Below are 18,831 nucleotides of genomic sequence, written 5' to 3' on the forward strand. Positions count from 1 at the left end.
GCTAAAGAGGCCATGGAGCCCCTTCGCTGACCATTACACCTGCACTGCTTCACAGGCGTTCGGCGCTCCGAGCCTCAACCGCAGTCCAGGCTAGCTCAGAGGGAAACATGAATAACGAACAACGAATAATGAACGATGAATAATTCGGCGGCCAAGCCGTGCGAGCAAAAACTCCACTCCCGCCGCCGAGGATCGAGTCGGTCTGACTTTTGGAGAACAGGCGGCAGTTCCGCCGAAGGAGAGCCCAGCTGGGTTTCCTCATTGGCTCCGTTATGCGACTTCGCTTGAAGAGCATGGACGAACGGCAGGGCATAAGAGCGCAGATTAACAGCTGCTGAGCTGGCAGGCACGGCGGCATTAACAGGATTGTCATTTGCTGCATCCAGCAGATTAGGCCGCCGTTGACGTTGGAAAGCTCTCACCAGCTCGTCGTGCCGCTCAGGGGTGCATACACGGCGGATGTCCTTAGGTAGTAGTTTAGGAGTTCGTGTGCCCACTGGCCCCAAGCAGCAGGGCAGCATATGGACAAGCGGCTCATTGGCCTGCCACGCCTCCCGGTGGAACTCTAAGATCTGTGGTGCCTACGGTAATTTCTGTAACGTGGAGGGGCAGGTTAGCTAGTTAGATAGTTTAGTTAGCTGGTTAGGTAGTGAATTCCCGCCTTACCTTCAGCCCTTAGCAACGCTCCCGTACCTTTTTCATACCCACAAGTAATCTATGCCCGTTCTTCCGCTGGAGCCAAGGCCGACGCCATCGCCATTGCACCTAGCGTTCCCTGCCAATAATGACTTCGCGACTCCATTACCCCCGCCAGCATGCCTCCTTCAGCCTGCCTTTGGGGGGAACCTGATCTCTCACTATAGACGGCCGCATTCTGGCTCAGGAGAACATTCTTAATCCGCTGAGACGTTGGCTGGGCGCCGGTATGTTCAATCCTCTGCACTGCACTGCACTTGCACTCGCACATACCATACCTTAACCCTCGGAGACACTACCCTCATTCCGTCAAAAATCTCCACCGCATTCTGCCGTAATTCCCTTCGAGTGACACTGCCAATCTGGCCTGACCTCTACACCTCTGTATTTGCAGGTATCCCACCATTTCAACGTCGCTCTGCACCTGCAGCCACGAAGTCTCACAGCGCAGACGTCGCCCAAACACTCAACCCAAAGTGTTCTACAACGTGCCACGATCCGAAGCTTCATTGCCCTCTCGAAGCATCTCACCCACACTACTCTTAAGAGAAGCCTCTCCATCGAGATACCTTCTCCTCCACAGATATCGCTTCAGTTGTTCGGTCAACTGCCCGAGTCGCCTACAAGAGGATACTATAGTAGAGTAGTCAGAGTGCATGGCAATTGAAGGGAGAAGATAGTCTCGGTCTCTGTCTGCTATGAATTTGGACCAGCAAATATATGGGTACGCACCTCCATCGTAAGACTTGAACAACTCCTGTCTGTGTCACCCAACAAATCTTTTTACACTTCCCAACCTGGTTAAGGGATGATCATAGCGCTCCATGTCCCTCATCATTCTTAATCCTGGTTTTCATGATTTGCCTGAGGGTTCCTTGAATGAGAAATGGAATCTATACAGTCCGTCCTACCTACTTTGCACGTTCTACTTTTCTACAACACGTTGGCTGCTGATTCCTTGGCAGACCCTGAGATCGAGACAGCTAACATGCTGTATGTGCTACTAGATTTACGGATTGGCATCTTCCAAGCCCGTCCTCCACCCCGAAATCGGCAACATTCCCTGAAGCTACTGTCCAGACTCCTAAATCTGAGGTTTTTCAAGCTCACTTCCTCGACGCTTTCTCCACGCCGCGGGTCAATGGGCATCGTACTCCTGCACAGACACCACTATTCCTCAATTCGACGCCTTTAGAGAGACCCTCAAGTTCCTACAGCTATAAAGGGCATAACCCTGAAGATCCAGAATTTCATGTCAACCATTTCACCCCGAACGTCCATCTTCCATTGCCGCCGGTAGAGCTGTCTCGGAGGTTGTCATCATCCCCTGACTCCCTAGCGGTTAAAACAATCGCTTCAGGCGCTCTCCGGAGGGTCTTTTCAGCATCAAGAGCTACGAGTGATAATACTATGGATACGTCACAAATGCAGACACCACCCCCCACAAGAGACTCTTCCTCGAGAAGGAAAAGCCAACAAGCCTTGGGAGCAGAATTAAACACACCTTCCACGGTAGTGCCAGGGAGATTGTCGGCGCCTGCCACCGCTGGTCTTGCCCAGGGCAGCGATTTCTACACGCAAACACCTCTTCAATTTCCTGGCTTGCAATTTTCTCCTGATGTGATCCAATTCGCAAATGCCGGTCCGATGTCAGCACCAGCTTTCCCACAATCCCGATTATTCTGGGACCAGAACAACGACGGTAATGGGATGGATGTTGATATGCCAATTACTTCTGATCCATTCGGTTCCACTCACAAACTCGATGTACCTCTAGGATGGCAATCGTTTGGTTCCCCATCTAATCAACTAAACCTGCAGGCGTACCATGATCTCAATGGCCTATCGACTCCCAACCAAGCCGCCCCTTTCCTGACGGATAGCATGAATATGGAAGACAAACCTGCTCGTTCACGGCCAAACTCCTTCATTTCTACAACCTCAGGGGTTGACCCTAGTTTACTGCTCAGTTTCTCTAACCCGACAAACTCAATGGCCACCACGTCTTTCGGCTCTCAACTCCCTGATGTAGGCGTTAGCCACCAAGGAAGGCAACCATACGAACACCAAATTCGAGAGTCCAATCGAGAGAAGGAATTGGCAAGACAAGCCAAGAGCCAGCACTCACGGACTAACACGTCCTCCTCATCCGGGTCTGTCCAAGGACTTTCCCGGCCTAATCTACAACGCAGCAACACAGACAGCGGCTTTAGGAGGGGTAAAGCCTCCTTAGTTGATTCAAGATCATCAGGTTCTAGTGCTGGTCACCATATCCCTCGACGATCTTCACCCCTAAAACGGCAAAGCCAAGGCTCTCTCACTTCTATACCGGAGATTGCAAGAGCTCGCCCTAGGACTCGCCTTGTTATCGATGAGACAGGTCGGGCGAGGACGGAAACAGATCCCGTGGATGATGAAAACGATAATCGCAAAGATCTAAGGTCACAGTATCCTGGTCTTTGGGATGAGGAGGATAGCGACTCTGACTCGGACCAACCAATCCTCAGCCGAAACACATCATTCAATATTCCTCAACCAACCCGTCGCTCATCAAAGCATGCAAGGGCGGACAGTGGTGTGGAGCGGTCGGACTCTTTCAAGATGCCCAGACCTTCTTCAATGTATTTTGAGAACAACTCTTTTACCGCACCTCGTCCCGGCAGCAATTTTGATCAGGGCAACAATCAAAATGCCTCAGGTAATCCCTTCAGGAGGTATAGCATGTCTAGCTTTGGTGCATCGTTTGGCGAAGCAACTCAAAGCACCAATGAAACAGCTCTAAATCCCTCTGATTCCGCTGGAGACGCTCAGGACGCTTTGAAGAAGGTCGTCGAAGGCCGATTGAAAAGAAATGGTAAGTTACCATTCCGAGGGATTGTAAGATTAGTCTAACGTCAATTTACAGAACGCAGCGCGCAGGGGACCCTCAAAGCTCATAATCAACGTTGGGCACAAGCCTCCGCTGATCTTGCCAAACCAGGCGTCAATCCGCAAATGTCATGCGACCCCTTTTCAAACACTTTTAATGCCTCTCCATCAACAATCACCGATCCAGATCTTGCTACTCCTAGCACGGATCGTAGCAGCCTCTCAAGCGAAGGGACTCGCTGTGTCTGCAATTCGACTGATTATGACGGCCAGTTAATGATACAATGTGAATCATGCACCAAGTGGTTGCATGTACGTTGCGTCGGTCTGAATAATCAGAACCTTCCTCCAGTATACGTCTGTATCTTCTGTACTGGTCAGACACCGGCCGTCAGAGGAGGAAGAATTCGGGAGCCTATCCGAGCCATGCCGCAATACGAGTCACCACTTACTCATAAGTCAACCTACCGCCGGTAATCATGATTACGCCATCTAAGAATTTATGGGGCTGTGTTGGCTCACGTAGATCAAGAACTTGCGAAACGCAGATTCTCTATGCATCGACTCTATTCCGTATTCTATACCATCCTCATTGATATCCCTCAACTTCTCCTAAGGCTGCAACCCAGTATTCAGCTTTGTCTGTTCGCATTAGCGCTCTTGTCTCAATTGCATCTGATATACAACGCAAGATACCTGCCATTCTAAGAGGATGCGTGCCGTGTCTTTCTACCAGCATACCCGATATGGATAGCATATCACATTTTGACATCGTTCCGCATCTTTGCATCCAGCGTTCGCCTACCACATCCTTTCTTCTCATGATTGGAAATTTAGCCTTTCTTCCACGACACTTCTTTTGTTTAGTCAACAGCATAAGTCTCCTTTCAGGCATCTACTTTAGCATTGCTTGAAAATCCAGGCTGGCACGGGGTTTTATGTAGCGTTGCCGCTAATGTTTTGTCAGTCGCTCGTTTTTGGAGAATGTTTAATGCTGAAGCCCTGCTTTCTAATATTCTCTCGATGTGATTTGGATATTATTGGAAGACGAGATCGAAGTTTACGAAGGTTAATACTTATTTAAGTAATGATGATTAGGCGTGGAAAGTTTGAGGTTCTCTGTAGATATGGTAGACTTGGGAATGAACATATTGGCAATATCAGCGGTCTCTTGCATTTTTATTTCATGATAGGCTGGTCTATCAATCCTTTCATGTCATCACACTCTTTCGGACCGGCATAAAACCCTCCGTGGTGTATATCAAGAACTCCGCGCACCTTTTCAATATGGTTGACCAAATATCCACATTTTTTCACTACTTTACACTTGAAACATTTCAGTGCCTAGATACCGACATGTCTCAACCTCTCTGGCTGGATGAGCGAGTGTCTGATATTTACAAATCTCTGGCATATCATTGTGAGCGCCAAGCTTCCTATCTTTTCGACAAATCGCGTCGTCGCCCTCCGTGGAGTCTCCACCGAGTACACGAGCAAACATTGCCAGACCGTTAACCAGCAAGACGGTTGTTTTAGCGTACTGCACGGGTTATTTGGTTGTTGCACGCCAGCTCAAAAGACCCTTCAACCAGACCAGACCACGCAGGGCCTTCTAAGCGCTTTTTGTAGCTCGAAGACCACTGTCATAAAATTCCAAACGGTTTACGTGCTCCAGAAAGTGGTTTAGGCTGCTCTTCCTTTTTTGTCGCGAAAATCTTAGAAGCTTGTCCTAGTTATCTATATGGTAATAAACAAACAAGTGGCTCCTTAGTTAGGGTTTAGGAGATAAGAAATAAAAATTATATTAATATTGTAAACCATTGTGTTTAATAGATTACATTACCTGCTTTTATAGCTACTTAATAATATATATCCCATAGTTGTCTAAAAACCGAAGAAAAAGGAGCTCTTGCTGCACCCGGCCCAAAAAGACCAAAACCAACCAAAAGAACCCTGAAAAACACCCAGAGAATCCCCCTGAGATGCATGCATCGCAGGGGAGGCACACGTCAAACGACGGTGGCTCGCACTTGCGCGCGACCGCTAGAACTACGCCTAGCAATGGCCCTCTATAACAAAGATGGGCGAATACCACACTATAAAGCGGAAATACCTTTATTAAAAAGGCATCTAATAAAATATAAAGCCTATTAGACGCGTCTAGTATCTAAAATTATAGGGAAGTAACTGTTAGCTATAATAAACTAATATAGCTAGTAGAATGGCTCTACTAGTCTAGCGAATCTTAGGCGCCCCTCTAGTAAACCCTTAATTAAATCCTCTAACGGCTAAGCAAAATTAAAAATAAGTATAACCCCCCTTTACTGGCGAACCGTACCTAGGCCGCTATAGCTATGCTTTTATAGTATAGGGAACCTACCCCCCTTAAGTTAATAACCGGGTATATAATTATAATATAACTAAATATAAAATAAATAGAGGGGCTTAGGGGATAATTAGAAATAAAAGTCTTTATAAAGATACGTAAAGAGGTCTATAATGCTATTATAGTCCAATACCTTAAGAGCGGAGATATTAGAGTTACCCTAAAGGACTAATAGGTAAAGGAATAAGCCGTAAGGGTAGGGGATAGGCTAGGAGAACGTATTAGTATAAAAGTACTTTATAAGGATTACCTAGTTAAAGTCCTAGCGGTTTCTATAAGCCTTAGGGTAGAAAAGGGACGCTAGGTGGATAATATAGTAATTATATAAGAGATAGTAAGATAAATAGAACGCCTTATACTAGGACTTAAAATTACCCAAATTTAATAGCTTTAATAGGAAAATATAAACTAAGTATATAATAAGAATAATAAGAGGATATAAGGGTTACTAAAGACTTGCTAGGGAGACGCCGGATAAACGTATAGCTCCCTTATTATTAGTATATATACACTAGGAATATAAAAACTCCTTATCTAAAAAGGAATAATTATAAATGGCCTTATATATAATATAAGGCTTTATAACTACAGACTACGCCTAGAATAATGCTATTACTATATATAATAGGGATACACCTAATCTATATACGCAGTATAGGTATACTGCGGCCACTATACAGGCCCCTATAATACGAGATATTGCTTAAATTAAGACTAAATAAAATATATAAACTGCCACTAAAGCATACATAAGGTGTGGGAGAGAGAAGACTATATAAATATAGGAGATAGAAGGTAAGGGCTTAACAACGCGGGGAATAACTACACGCTAGGTTATATAAATAGAAACAATAGGCAATAAGCTAGGGGGACGTAGGCGCCTTCCTAGCGGTTTCCTATCTTTAATACTAGAGGGCTAGGCCAGCCATCCCAAGCCTTAACGGGCTAGAAGCGACCCCGTGCGATATTACTAGACCGATTAGGGATATAAGGGTCACAGGGGATATAAGGGAGAGGACACTCCGTAGGAAGACCCCTATAGATAGTAATAGTAGGCTTAAGACTAGGATAATTAAGAATTAGACTTAATATAGTAAATATAATATTCGTAGCCGACCTATAAAGGGCATATAGCCAACTAGTAAGAATAGGGGAGAACTAGTAATAATAATAGATTTAGATATAAAAGCGCTAATAGGAATATAAGATACGGGAATAGAAAGCTTTATATAAAATAAGTAGTAATTAGGGTGTAGATATAAGAGATAGAAGCTCCAAATATTCTAGAGAAAGTGGAAATAGAGAAGTAAGGAATAAAGGAAAGTCAAAAGACCCTTGCCAGGGGTCCGCTACCTATCTATTATATAGTATAACTGCGGTAATATAAACCACCGCCTCGTAAGGCCTTACTAGACAGTTTAGACCTAGAGAAATACTATATCCTTACTATATAAGAACCGTATTATAATACCTTTATACAATTAATATACTGCCCTTAAGGATTCTAGCTCCTATATAAACCAAAAGTAGCTACACGCGTGTGCTTTATAATTAGTAAGGCTATTAGCCTATCCTTATAGTTATAGTAGGCAGTTAACCTAGATATTATAGTTATAATAATTTAAATATATAGGGGACCGGTATAAATTATTAATGTATATAACCCTAGGGTTAAAGGGGTCCTATAAATAGAGAATATTATATTAGTAATAAGCTTACTAAAAACCNAAGGTATAGAGTTTATCCTACTAGGAGATATAAACCTCTACTACCCGTAGTAGGGGGGTATCTATATTGCTGCAGATTAACAGTTAAAGTGCCTACTAAGAGCTATAAATATCTAGGGCCTTAAGCTAGCTACCCCCCTAGGAGCAATTATATGGCAATAAGGCACCGCTAGAAGTATAATTGACCTTATATTTATAGATAAAGGCCTATACTAGAGACTTAAAAGGTGCAACCCTAAAGAAGAATGGGCACTTACCCTAGACTATATCCCTATCTAGATATAGCTAGACCTAGATACTAAAGTATAACTAAATAGAAAAAGATACGCAATAAGGAAGCTTAAGATAGATAGTTTCCTTAATGTAGTTAAATAATAACTCTAAAACCTAGAAGAAATCCACCCAATACTAAACGAGTGAGGCTTATTGGCCACCCCTAAGGAAATTAACCGAAGACTAAAAAGGATCTAGGCAGCAATTAAAAATAGGCTAGAAGAGCACTGCCCGATCTTAAAACTAGGCCCCTATACGCGATACGCATAGTCTATATAATGCGTAGTTCTAGTTACTAGCTAATAACGAGTAAGAAGGAAATATATAAGTAGCTATAACCTTAAAGATAAGAGACAATATAAAGATATAAGAAACTAGCTAAAGAATACCCTAAAAAAAGAAGTAAGGAATAACTAGAGACGGTTTATAAACGAGTATATTTTTAACCTAAGCCTCCCCCATAATAAGGGCCTTTAGGCTATAGCAAAATAGGTAAAAAAAAAGGTAGAGTGCCTAGCAGAAGACCTATACTTACTACCCCTACGAAGAGCAGGAGAATTATAGGCTATAAATAATAATAATAAGAAGGTAAAGATCCTTATAGAAAGGTTCTTCCCCTAACTAGCTCTAGTAGACCTTAGTAATATTATGGGCGAAATACTGGTAACTCGCCTGCGGGTCGACAGCGATATAACAATAGAGGAAATGGCTAGAACTATTAGCCGCCTTTTAAACAATATAGTACTAGGACTAGATGGGATTCTAAATAAGGCCCTAAAAACCTATAGGCTATTTATAGCACTTTAGCTTACAGATATAGCTAGAGCATGCTTTGCTATAGGCTACTACCCGCGACTTAGAAGATCTATAATAACGGTTATCTTATAAAAAGAAGGTAAAGCAGATTACTTAATCCTAGGAAGCTACCGCCCTATTGCCTTAGAAAACACCCTTAGTAAGATCTTAGAAAGGGTAATAGCGAAATATATAGTAGATACGGTAGAGGAATACGCCCTACTACCATAAAGCTAAATAGGGGTAAAAAAGAACTGCTTAACACTATTAGCACTTACGCTACTCGCTACCACCATTAAATCTATATAGGCGATGTGAAAGGACTTTATAGTATTAATGCTTAGCCTAGATATTAGTGGTGCCTATAACAATATACCCTACGAGCGTCTTCTATATATCCTTAGGGCAAAGGGCTTTTTAAAATAGATTATATAATTTATCTAAGGGTTTATAGGCCAGAAAGAAATATTACTAGTCTTTAGCGGATACTAGAGCCCCCCTATTATAGTAGCAATAGGAATACTATAAGGATTACCCCTCTCGCCTATACTCTTCCTTTTCTTTATAAACAACCTGCTTAACTCCTTTAAGAAAGGGGCGACCTAGGGAATAGGCTTTATTAATAACACAAACCTAATTATATACGGGTCAATAGCCGTAAAGAATTGTAGAATACTAGAGAAAGCCTATAATACTTATATAGAATAGGCAAAACGTTATAGAGTCTAATTCTTACTAGAGAAATATTAGCTAATCTATTTTATAAGAAAACGCAACTAATCTACAGATCTTTAGCATATAATTCGCATTTAAGGCTGTTCGGGTCACGGTGGGGGGGGGTTTTGGTTTCAATCGATTTCTTCTCTCTTTTTCTCTCCTACTTCTACAGGTGGAATTTGATGGATCTCCTGAGCTCGCTTAGCTTACGTGGTTAACCTAATTGGTTACAAGCAACCGTGTCTACTATATTACAGAACCTTATTTAGACAAAGGCTTTAGGGGTTAACTAGTTTAGGGCCTAAGGGTATTAGGAGTATAGGTAGATAGTAAGCTCTAGTAGAGCGTATATATAACGCAAACGGCCCATAAAGGCCAAGCATAGTTTATTGCTTTATTTAGGATTGTTAACTCTATATAGGGTCTATACTTCTAGAGGTTACACCTACTATATATAGCAGTTGTCTGGCTAACTATAATATATAAATCTAGTATTTGGGCCATTAGAGAAACTAAAAAGGGCCCCCCTAAATTACTTCTTAAACTACTTTAAAAGGTCTAGACAGCCTACCTTTAGAGTATTATAGGCGGGNATAAGCAAACGGCCACAGTACTGCTTAAGAAGGAATCTAATATTCCCCCCCTATAGTTATATATTAAAGCCGCTGTAATATAAAGGACGTAAAATAAATATAACTCTAATATTATAAAGTANATTAAGANACGCCTAAGTAAACTATAGAGGGACNNTAGGGTNCNCNNTAGGAGAANAAACNAANAACCCTAAAGTAGGNAAGAGATATTAGAGAAACAGGTAAAGAAAGTAGAAGAAAAATAGTGCCGCTTTAGGGCCTAGGCCTATATAGAGGAGAAAAGGAGACGCGTAAGAGGTTAGTAAAGACAATAGTAAGATAGAGAAAGGAGCTAAAGTAGAATATATAAGAACGCCGGGAAACTATCTACCGTAATGCAATACTGGTTAGACTAACGCTAGAGAGGTAAATAGGAGTTAAAGGTATAGAGGCTAACTTAGGCAAGACGAACCTAAGCTATAGTATAGTTAATACTATAGGGGGTAAATACCTAAGGGCTCTAAGAAGGCCTAATAAAGGTAGAAAATATAATAGTAACACTCTTAAGAATAGGAATAATAGGACTAAAAGATTGGCTTTACTAGGTAGGTGTCTTAGTAGGTAGCCTAAGATGCGAATATAGCTAGCTAAGACAGATACTAAAACACGTAATACTGCTATGCCCCCTACGCACTAATTAAGAAATAATGCTCTTAGTAGCTAGCACAGAGAACTATAATATACTACTCTTAATATAAAAAGGCCTTAAGGCGGTTACCTAGTGGCTTATTAGTTAAAATATGCTAAATTAGTTACGGGTTATAAGGGAAATAGTAATAAAAGGCAAGGGGGTAAGCAGTAGGTGCCCCCTAGTAACTCTATAGTAGTAAAGTAATAGTTTATAATACTAGCGCGTCCGTAGGCTTATTACGGCAGCAGTGGTTCCTAAGGAGGTTAAATAGTAAGGTAGTAGAGCACTATAGGCGACTCGTAGGCGCTAAGTAGGCGAGTCTCAAAAGGCGGGGAGATGGATCACGGGGTTTTCTTATTTTTCTTAAATAGAGTTTTCTCCCTATATGTAAATAAGGAGTAGTCCGCGTGGGCCCAATAGGGATCTAAATCGGACATTAAGCAATGAATTATTATTAATAATATATATCCTAATTTTATTCTATAAAGCCAATCTAGTCTTTACTAAATTTCCCCGTAGTTTTAGGTATTAAAATAGTAAGTGGTCTTTGAGCATCGAATTAGAAATGGCTGCCTCGTAGAGGATCTTATGCAATTTTTAACTAGCATCGTCTATGGCATAGGGGGCGCCCGCGCGATATAATAATATATAAACAATCATCTCTAGCGCAGTTTAGGGGTTTAGCTTAGATACATCACCGCCAAACGAAACGTAGACTAACTTTGGCTTATTTTAAGTGTAGATAATTAAATCATGAGATTAACCGAGGATTTAAAATAAGAATCAGAGCGGGGAAACAAATTTTTCTATTGTCTACCTCCCAGCCACTACTGCATTAATTTTTGTATTATTAAAACTTGTTGCACCTAGTTGAGACGCTACCTGTAAATAGTTTAAAAAATTGGAACTGTATATAATCATTAATTTTTTCAGGCTTCTAAAATCTGTCGATTTTGACAACGACGGGGGATTGGCGCAATGTAAGTTAAACGTAAGTCGCCACAAAAATAATTCTAACCCTACACAGGGTAGCGCGTTGGTTTTCGGTTCTAGCTGTCCACCAAAGGTTGTGGGGTAAGAACACCCTTAACCCGCTTTAGTTTATAACTAATGAAGGTCCAGTTCGAGCCCCATGTCCCTCGAAATAATATTTTTGGTCAATAATAATTACACACCCCCTAAGACAACCCCTAATTGAGATATATACCTCCCTAAAATAGGCTAAGATGTTTTTACTCTAAGTTTAAAGATTATATAAATCTAGCCTTATAGCTAGCTTTATAAATATATATTATATTAGGTCGCCACTAATCGCACACCCCCTAAATGATATTCGTACACCCCCCAATTGATATTCGTACACCCCCTCCTCATTAAGTTTAGCTCCTTCCTCGTCAGGTTAGCACATCACGTGCATTCGCATCTGCATCGCGAAAATCTCGTGCGCGCCCATACCCAAATCAACACCTCGCATTTGCCTTGCATTTGAACGAAATTCTGGCTACACCACCCCTAGGCGTGGGCGTGGACGTAGGCGTGGGCACGGGCGTGCCCGTGGAGGCAGTTCGCAGACGTCAAGTGGAGGTAGCAGCACCCAAATTAGTTCGCGCGGCGCCTCACAAGTCACCGCTCAATCTAATCAATCGACTCAAGAGCAGATGGGTAATGCTATAGGTGGTAAAAGTAGTGGTGGAAGTTAAGATACTGTTAATACTACTGCGGGTGCCTTATTAAGTGTCGGAGGCAATATTTAACAGGCTTTTAGAGGCCTAGGAGCTTTACCCTTTCACAAGGACTTTACTAACGGGTCCTTTGGTGCATTCCAAATTTGATTTGAACTCTACTAGTTGTACTATAGTTGAAATTAAGACTTGATTAAGGTGTTGCAGTCATAAGAGTTGCATTTTGATAATTTGATTTTCGCGATGCAGATGCGAATGCACGTGATGTGCTAACCTGACGAGGAAGGAGCTAAACTCAATGAGGAGGGGGTGTACGAATATCAATTGGGGGGTGTACGAATATCATTTAGGGGGTGTGCGATTAGTGGCGACCTTATATTAATACTTTAACTTATTATAACTTACTAGCTACTACATAACTGTTAGGTAACGTGTTACCGAGCTTATATATTGTTCTACGAGTGTATCCAGCAGATACTCGTTTATCTTTTAAGTTTGTTCAGTTGGCTGTGGCGTAGAGCGTCACCTTGCAATAACTTAATTAATTAATTTAGAAGTAGGTAAGTAATATTATAGATACTAAAAATAGTAACAAAAGTAGTATTAAGAAGTTACAATACTATTATAGACGTAATGTTCCAACCTAAACAGGAATAATCTAAGCCTGTTTTGGCAGAGTGTGTATCGTATCATTTAGGGGGATTATCATCGACCTTTTTTTGGGCGGTGTCCAGATCGGGAATTGGCGGCTTGGCCGTCCCGCAGAAACCCCTTGATACCGTAATCCTCGGATGATGGAATGGAACGATTCCGCACCTCTTACAAAGATGCCCGTGTACGCTCTCGAATATAAAGCAGTTACACCAAGTCCTTATGAAAGTAATATATATCTCGTAGCATGGATTTATGTAGCAGAGCCTGCTTTCATGTATCATGATCTAAAACGACCCACTTTCCTTCTAACTCAGATACTGTCTCGCACGTCTTCTTTTGCGTTTGCTAACACTGTTTCCTCGTTGAACAATATCTCCACACCACTTCTCCAGAACAATTTCCAACAGTTACCATTTACTTCTTTTGCATCTTCTAACATGACCCGCGCTCCAGTAATCTGTATTTCCCATGGTGGTGGACCACTGCCTGTGCTCGGCGATCCGATGCATAAGGACATCATCAAGTCCCTCCAAACCAGAGTACCCGAACTTCTGGAACTGGGCACTCCAGAGGCACCTCGGGCAATTGTGCTAGTAACAGCACACTGGTCGGAGCGCAACCCCACCATCTCCAGCGGCTCTAAGCACTCGCTGTTCTACGACTACTACGGCTTCCCGCCCGAGAGCTACAAGCTGAAGTACGATGCGCCAGGCTCGCCCGAGGTCGCAAAGGAAGTCGCGGCAGCGCTGAAGGAAGTGGGGTTGAAGCCCGAGCTGGACGAGACCAGAGGTGCGGAGCCCGCTCGAGCGAATCCCCCCAGCTTTCCGGAGTAGCAGCGCTGACATTGGGAAAACAGGCTGGGACCACGGCGTGTTCATCCCCATGCTGCTCATCAACCCCGCAGCCGACATCCCCGTCGTGCAGCTCTCGGTCCTCGAGTCCGAGTCTCCGGCCGACCACTTCGGGATGGGCCGGGCTCTTGCCTCGCTCCGCGACTCCAACGTCGCTATCGTCGGGTCCGGCTTCGCGTCTTTCCACAACCTGCGGCTCATGTTCAGCGGTATCATGGGCGACCCGGCCTTCAAGCAGCGCAGCGATGCGTGGAGTAAGGCGGTAGGTGAGGCGGTGCTGGAGAAGACGGTCGAGGAACGGGAGGAGAAGGTCAAGGAGTGGAGGAAGTGGCCCGGAGCATATGAGATGCACCCGCGGGGTGGGGCGGAGCATTTCCTGCCGCTGGTTGTGTGTGCGGGTGCGGGAGGAGAGGGACAGGGAGGGAGTTATAAGGATTCGTTTAACGGGCTGGACATGTATTCGTACTTTTGGGCATGAAGGGATGTGAAAAGAAGATTTTCTTATTGTGCATGAGAGGCCCGCCGACTTAGCTGACAGCATTAGAACTTAGAGCTTAGAAATGGACGTGAATCCAAACTCCAAAGTGCTCTGTAAAGTAAGGAAGAGCCGTCCAAACTCCTAATGTCTAATTGTTCCAACAACCCATTTTACCCACCCGGGGGACGCCATCCTAGACCAACATACCGGAATCTTAAGAGTGATAAACTTACCTCTAATCTTCATAGGCAGTTATCGTCCAGCACTGGGTCCTCTAGGCGAACTCATCTTCCTCGCTGACCAGGTCAGCTCCATCAAAGACCTCATAACCCTGTAGAAAATGTCAGCGTGTTTTCAAGAAATGTAGACAGTCTATATCCATACCTGGGAAGCTTCGCTTCCATAAGTTGTGCCGTATTCCCTATCCACCACCTCCTGCTTGATCTCTTGCTTGACCTTCTTTCCTCTGCGCTTTTTCGGCGACTGCTCTAACTCCTCTCCTCCCTCGTCTACATCAACCTTGCGTTTGCGTGCTGCACTCTTGTAGCTAGCGGGGGTTGGGGTGGTTTCGTCGTTACCGTTGCCGTTCCAATTGTCTGCAACAATCTTCGCCTTGCTAGGGGTCCGCTTCCTAGGCGTGGATGCAAGAGCACCGGCCGTGCCTAAGGCAAAGATCTTCTTTTTCAACGGGCCCATGACGTTAGCGACGGATCCTTTGCTCATGCCGAGGATGACCGCCATCTTCGCGTAGTCAATCTATGGGGGTTTATGTCAGCTGGTGTTGACTTCGACGCGTGGCAGGAGTTTAAGAGCGATGGTGGAGATTGACGGTTGCTGGGTAGAATGGTTACGTACATTTGGGAGACTCTCCAGCGATAGGAATGCTGCTGCCATGTATTTCGCCTCACGTTCGTTGAAGCTAGCCATCTTGTCAAGGAGTAGACGCTGAATTGCGAACTAGGGGTGTAGTATTCCCAAGGTGTATTTGCGACACGAAAGGTAGATGGAGATTGATGAGAGGTGCAGGAGGACTTGTAAAAGACAAGTTTTGGATGTGAAGATATGTTAAGCCGAGTCCATGTTTAGATGAGTGGAAGATTGACTGGCGTGAATGGTTTAATGGTGAAATGAATCTATTTTTTTTAAATTCACTTAGAAAGTCATCCGTCACCATCGTGAGGATGCAATAGGACATATTTAATTTAAAGTAAAAGAAGGAAATATGAGGATACATAAAGCTGGAGCTTTATAAAGAACAGCAGGCATGTTTAAAAGAGATGGAGTGGTTCTGTTTAGCACATTCGGTCGGATGTTGCAAGGGGTGCTTTCCAGCAGTTAATTCAGGCATGGGAGCTGTCTTAACAGAGCGCCTCTATGCACTAACATTACTCCACAGTCTCAGAATGATTAATTAAAGTAGTTTTTTGCACTCTGGCACCATCATAATTCTCCAATAACTATCTTCACAACAGCACTATGATCCTCGTGATCTGGATAGTATACGGATCACTGAGCAGGTCAGATTTTCGACATGCACAAAAGCAAAGACGTATCGGTTCTCCCAACCTCCCCCCGGCCGCGCTTTTTAGAAAAATACCCAAAGTCTTTTCAAGCTCCAGCCTGTGCTTGAACGCTCTCATATGCATTGTGACTGCTCAAGCGCTTCGTAGCCACACTATGGCGAATCCGTACACTTATGCAGATCAGCGGCAGTGGTCTGAGATCCGGCACAGAAGGCGTGGCGATAGGCGGGACGGAGAATTCTGTTTTAAGTAGAAGTGAATACCACCGTAAAAGAAGGCGGTATATCCAGTGTGAAATAACATGTTACAATTCCCCTAGGACTACACTTGGGCGGGACTTCTTTCCAAAAGTATGGAATTCGTGTATGACCGTATCTTCGGCAGGACTCTCATGGTGATGATCCTCAACGTTCCCAATCTATCACCACACGGCGGCAATGTATGGGAACTGCTGTCCATAACTTCGCGGCCGAATCGGAAGAGATGGATTGAATTGAAACAGATGAGCCAAGTTACGGGTTACGGTTTGTGGAAGCGCCATAATACGCACGGCAAGAATCAAGACCTGGTAGCAGGATTCCTTCTTGCGAAGCTACCGCACACTTGGACTGGATAATCAAAGCCATTTGCCCGGGTGTCTCAAAAGCTAACGCTCTCAGAATTGGATCGAAGAGCTGCTGAGCCGAGCTGAGCCGAGAAGTGTGATGTGACGATCTCTCTGTCGTCCACGACATCAGCTGCATCATGTTAAACTTGCTGCTCCCCGCATCAAGCAAGAAAGTGTCTGCTTCAAGCGTCCTGGGCTGCATCTCGCACCTGGGCAGTTCTGACAGCACGGCCGCGGTCCCGGTAGTAAGGGCATTGGGGCACAGGTGGTCGACTAGGGCTGGACGGTTAGTGTTGGGGAAAGCGTTCCGGTCACACTCGAAGCCAGTCTGGCGGGTCGTGGCTTGTGTGCTATTTGAGGGTCAACGTTGGGTTGACTAAAGCTGATGATCGGGGGAAGTGGTCAGCATAAGTGGCAGAAAGGTCGGTGGATTCAGTCACGCAGTGAGGCGGTGGACTGACTCTCGGGGGAAGGGGAGGTCGCAGGAGGGAGAGGCGTCCTGGGCATTTACGGCGTCCAAGGGAGGGTTTGGGAGGAATTTGGTGCCCTCACATGATGATGAACAGGAGAGTTTTCCAAATTGGAGTGGTAGAAGGGCCGACACCTTGCTCTTGGGCGTGGACGCCAGTAACGCGCGTTGATCCTAGAACGGAGAGTTTTCCCCCTTTGGTTTTGACCCTGCCCAGCAAATCGATATCACGTTGCTTGGCCGCGGCGGACGGCCCCCATAGAGGCCCCCGTAGAGGACGCAGTCTGGAATGGGCTTTTGGGAGCGTTTGGCGGGTCTCGGAGGATGGCGACGCGGACTATGGGCAGGACAGATCAGCACATGGCCCTAGTGTTAGCGGCCCGTGGAAGAGCTCCCGCGCGAAGAAGCAATCTTGTATCTCAACGGCCTCGACCTCCCCACGCTACCGCTCTCTTACGCGCCTGTACAGCAGTACTTGAGTCCTTTGCTCCTCCCAAGCCATTCTCACACCGCCACTGCTCTCTCCCTCTCTTGTTCAACCCCCACCCGCCTCCCGAGCTCCCACTATGTCTTCCGCCCGCCATCCGTCCTGGAGGCGCTCCTACAGAGAACGCGCCGCCCTCCCTACCGTCTCTCCGCTCGCTGCCTACCTCCTCCGCCTCATCTCCATCAAGAAGACGAACCTCTGTTTCTCCGCGGATGTAACAACCACAGCAGAACTCCTCGCGCTCGCCGAGGAAGTGGGGGACTCGATATGCATACTCAAGACGCACGCTGACATTGTGACCGACTTCAACGACCGAACAATGAAAGGACTGCAGGATATAGCACGGAAGAAGCGCTTCTTGGTCTTTGAGGACCGCAAGTTTGCCGACATTGGGAGTGGGTGAAACCTCTGCCTTTCACCGCTTCAAAACTCCCCTCTCACACACACACAAACACCGTCTGACTGGGACTTGCGTGTTTCCATAGGCACCGTTCAGAAGCAATATGCTGGCGGCCCACAACGCATTGTCCGCTGGGCAGAGATCACCAATGCCCACATCCTGCCAGGCCCGGGTATCGTCACAGCCCTGAAGGAAGCCGCCGCGGGCGCAATAGCAGCCTACAACACCGCCGTGCACACCGAAATCAGCGCATCGCCGACGCCCTCGGTCGACTCGGACGAAGCCGACAGCCCGGTGCTATCGGACACGTCCGCGGACATGGACCGGCTGAGCGTAGCGCGGGTAGCGGACCGCAAGCAGAGCGTGGTGTCCATCTCGACGACCATCTCGACGCGGACGGAGAACATCTCGCCGCACCCGACGCCGGACATCGAGCACGAGGACGGCGCCGACACGGCCGCGCTGCTGGACCGCCTCGGCGACGCGCCCTTCCAGCGCTCGCTGCTGCTGCTGGCCGAGATGAGCTCCGAGGGCCACCTGCTGACCGGCGCCTACACCGCCCAGTGCGTCGCCATCGCCCGCCAGCACCGCGACTTCGTCATCGGCTTCATCGCTCAGCGCTCCCTCAATGCTGACGACGCTGACAACTTCATCACCATGACCCCCGGCGTGCAGCTGCCGCCGCCGGGCAAGGAGGCCAAGAAGATGGGCGATGCCCTGGGCCAGCAGTATAACACGCCGCGGAAGATCGTGCTGGAGCAGGGCTGCGACGTCATAATTGTAGGGCGGGGGATTCTATACGCGGCGGACAGGAAGGCCGAGGCGGAGAGGTACCGAAGAGAGGCGTGGCAGGCATACGAGGAGAGAGTTGGGTTATTGAGATCCTAGACCGCTTGCTCCTACCGGTTCGAAAAGAGGAGGGGGTGGGAATGACTGCATTTGAGTGGCGTTTTCG

General features: G+C 45.7%; 4 protein-coding genes across 4 annotated transcripts; 3 read left to right on the plus strand and 1 right to left on the minus strand.

Moving 5' to 3' along the window:
* The first annotated feature begins 1,181 nt into the window (after positions 1–1,181).
* K441DRAFT_186776 (uncharacterized protein) lies at positions 1,182–4,097 on the plus strand. The gene is made up of 3 exons (XM_067640406.1): positions 1,182–1,420; positions 1,704–3,550; positions 3,602–4,097. Exons 1-3 carry the CDS (start codon positions 1,395–1,397, stop codon positions 4,039–4,041), a joined length of 2,313 nt encoding a protein of 770 aa, XP_067501676.1. The 5' UTR covers positions 1,182–1,394; the 3' UTR covers positions 4,042–4,097.
* Positions 4,098–13,271: 9,174 nt separating this feature from the next.
* On the plus strand, positions 13,272–14,715 carry K441DRAFT_663405 (Extradiol ring-cleavage dioxygenase, class III enzyme, subunit B). The gene is made up of 2 exons (XM_067649189.1): positions 13,272–13,850; positions 13,918–14,715. The coding sequence occupies exons 1-2, from the start codon at positions 13,334–13,336 to the stop codon at positions 14,388–14,390; spliced, it is 990 nt and encodes a 329-aa protein (XP_067501677.1). The 5' UTR covers positions 13,272–13,333; the 3' UTR covers positions 14,391–14,715.
* K441DRAFT_679101 (uncharacterized protein) lies at positions 14,665–15,317 on the minus strand (the record flags this gene model as incomplete). Its single annotated transcript, XM_067651226.1, has 3 exons — positions 14,665–14,721; positions 14,775–15,146; positions 15,246–15,317. 3 exons carry the CDS (start codon positions 15,315–15,317, stop codon positions 14,665–14,667), a joined length of 501 nt encoding a protein of 166 aa, XP_067501678.1.
* A 2,238-nt stretch (positions 15,318–17,555) lies between these two features.
* On the plus strand, positions 17,556–18,764 carry K441DRAFT_571422 (Orotidine 5'-phosphate decarboxylase; the record flags this gene model as incomplete). The annotated part of the gene is made up of 2 exons (XM_067643983.1): positions 17,556–17,871; positions 17,962–18,764. 2 exons carry the CDS (start codon positions 17,556–17,558, stop codon positions 18,762–18,764), a joined length of 1,119 nt encoding a protein of 372 aa, XP_067501679.1.
* Positions 18,765–18,831: the final 67 nt, after the last annotated feature.

This window comes from Cenococcum geophilum, assembly GCF_001692895.1.
Source record: "Cenococcum geophilum 1.58 unplaced genomic scaffold K441scaffold_33, whole genome shotgun sequence".
In the NCBI taxonomy this organism is placed as follows: Eukaryota; Fungi; Ascomycota; class Dothideomycetes; order Gloniales; family Gloniaceae; genus Cenococcum; species Cenococcum geophilum.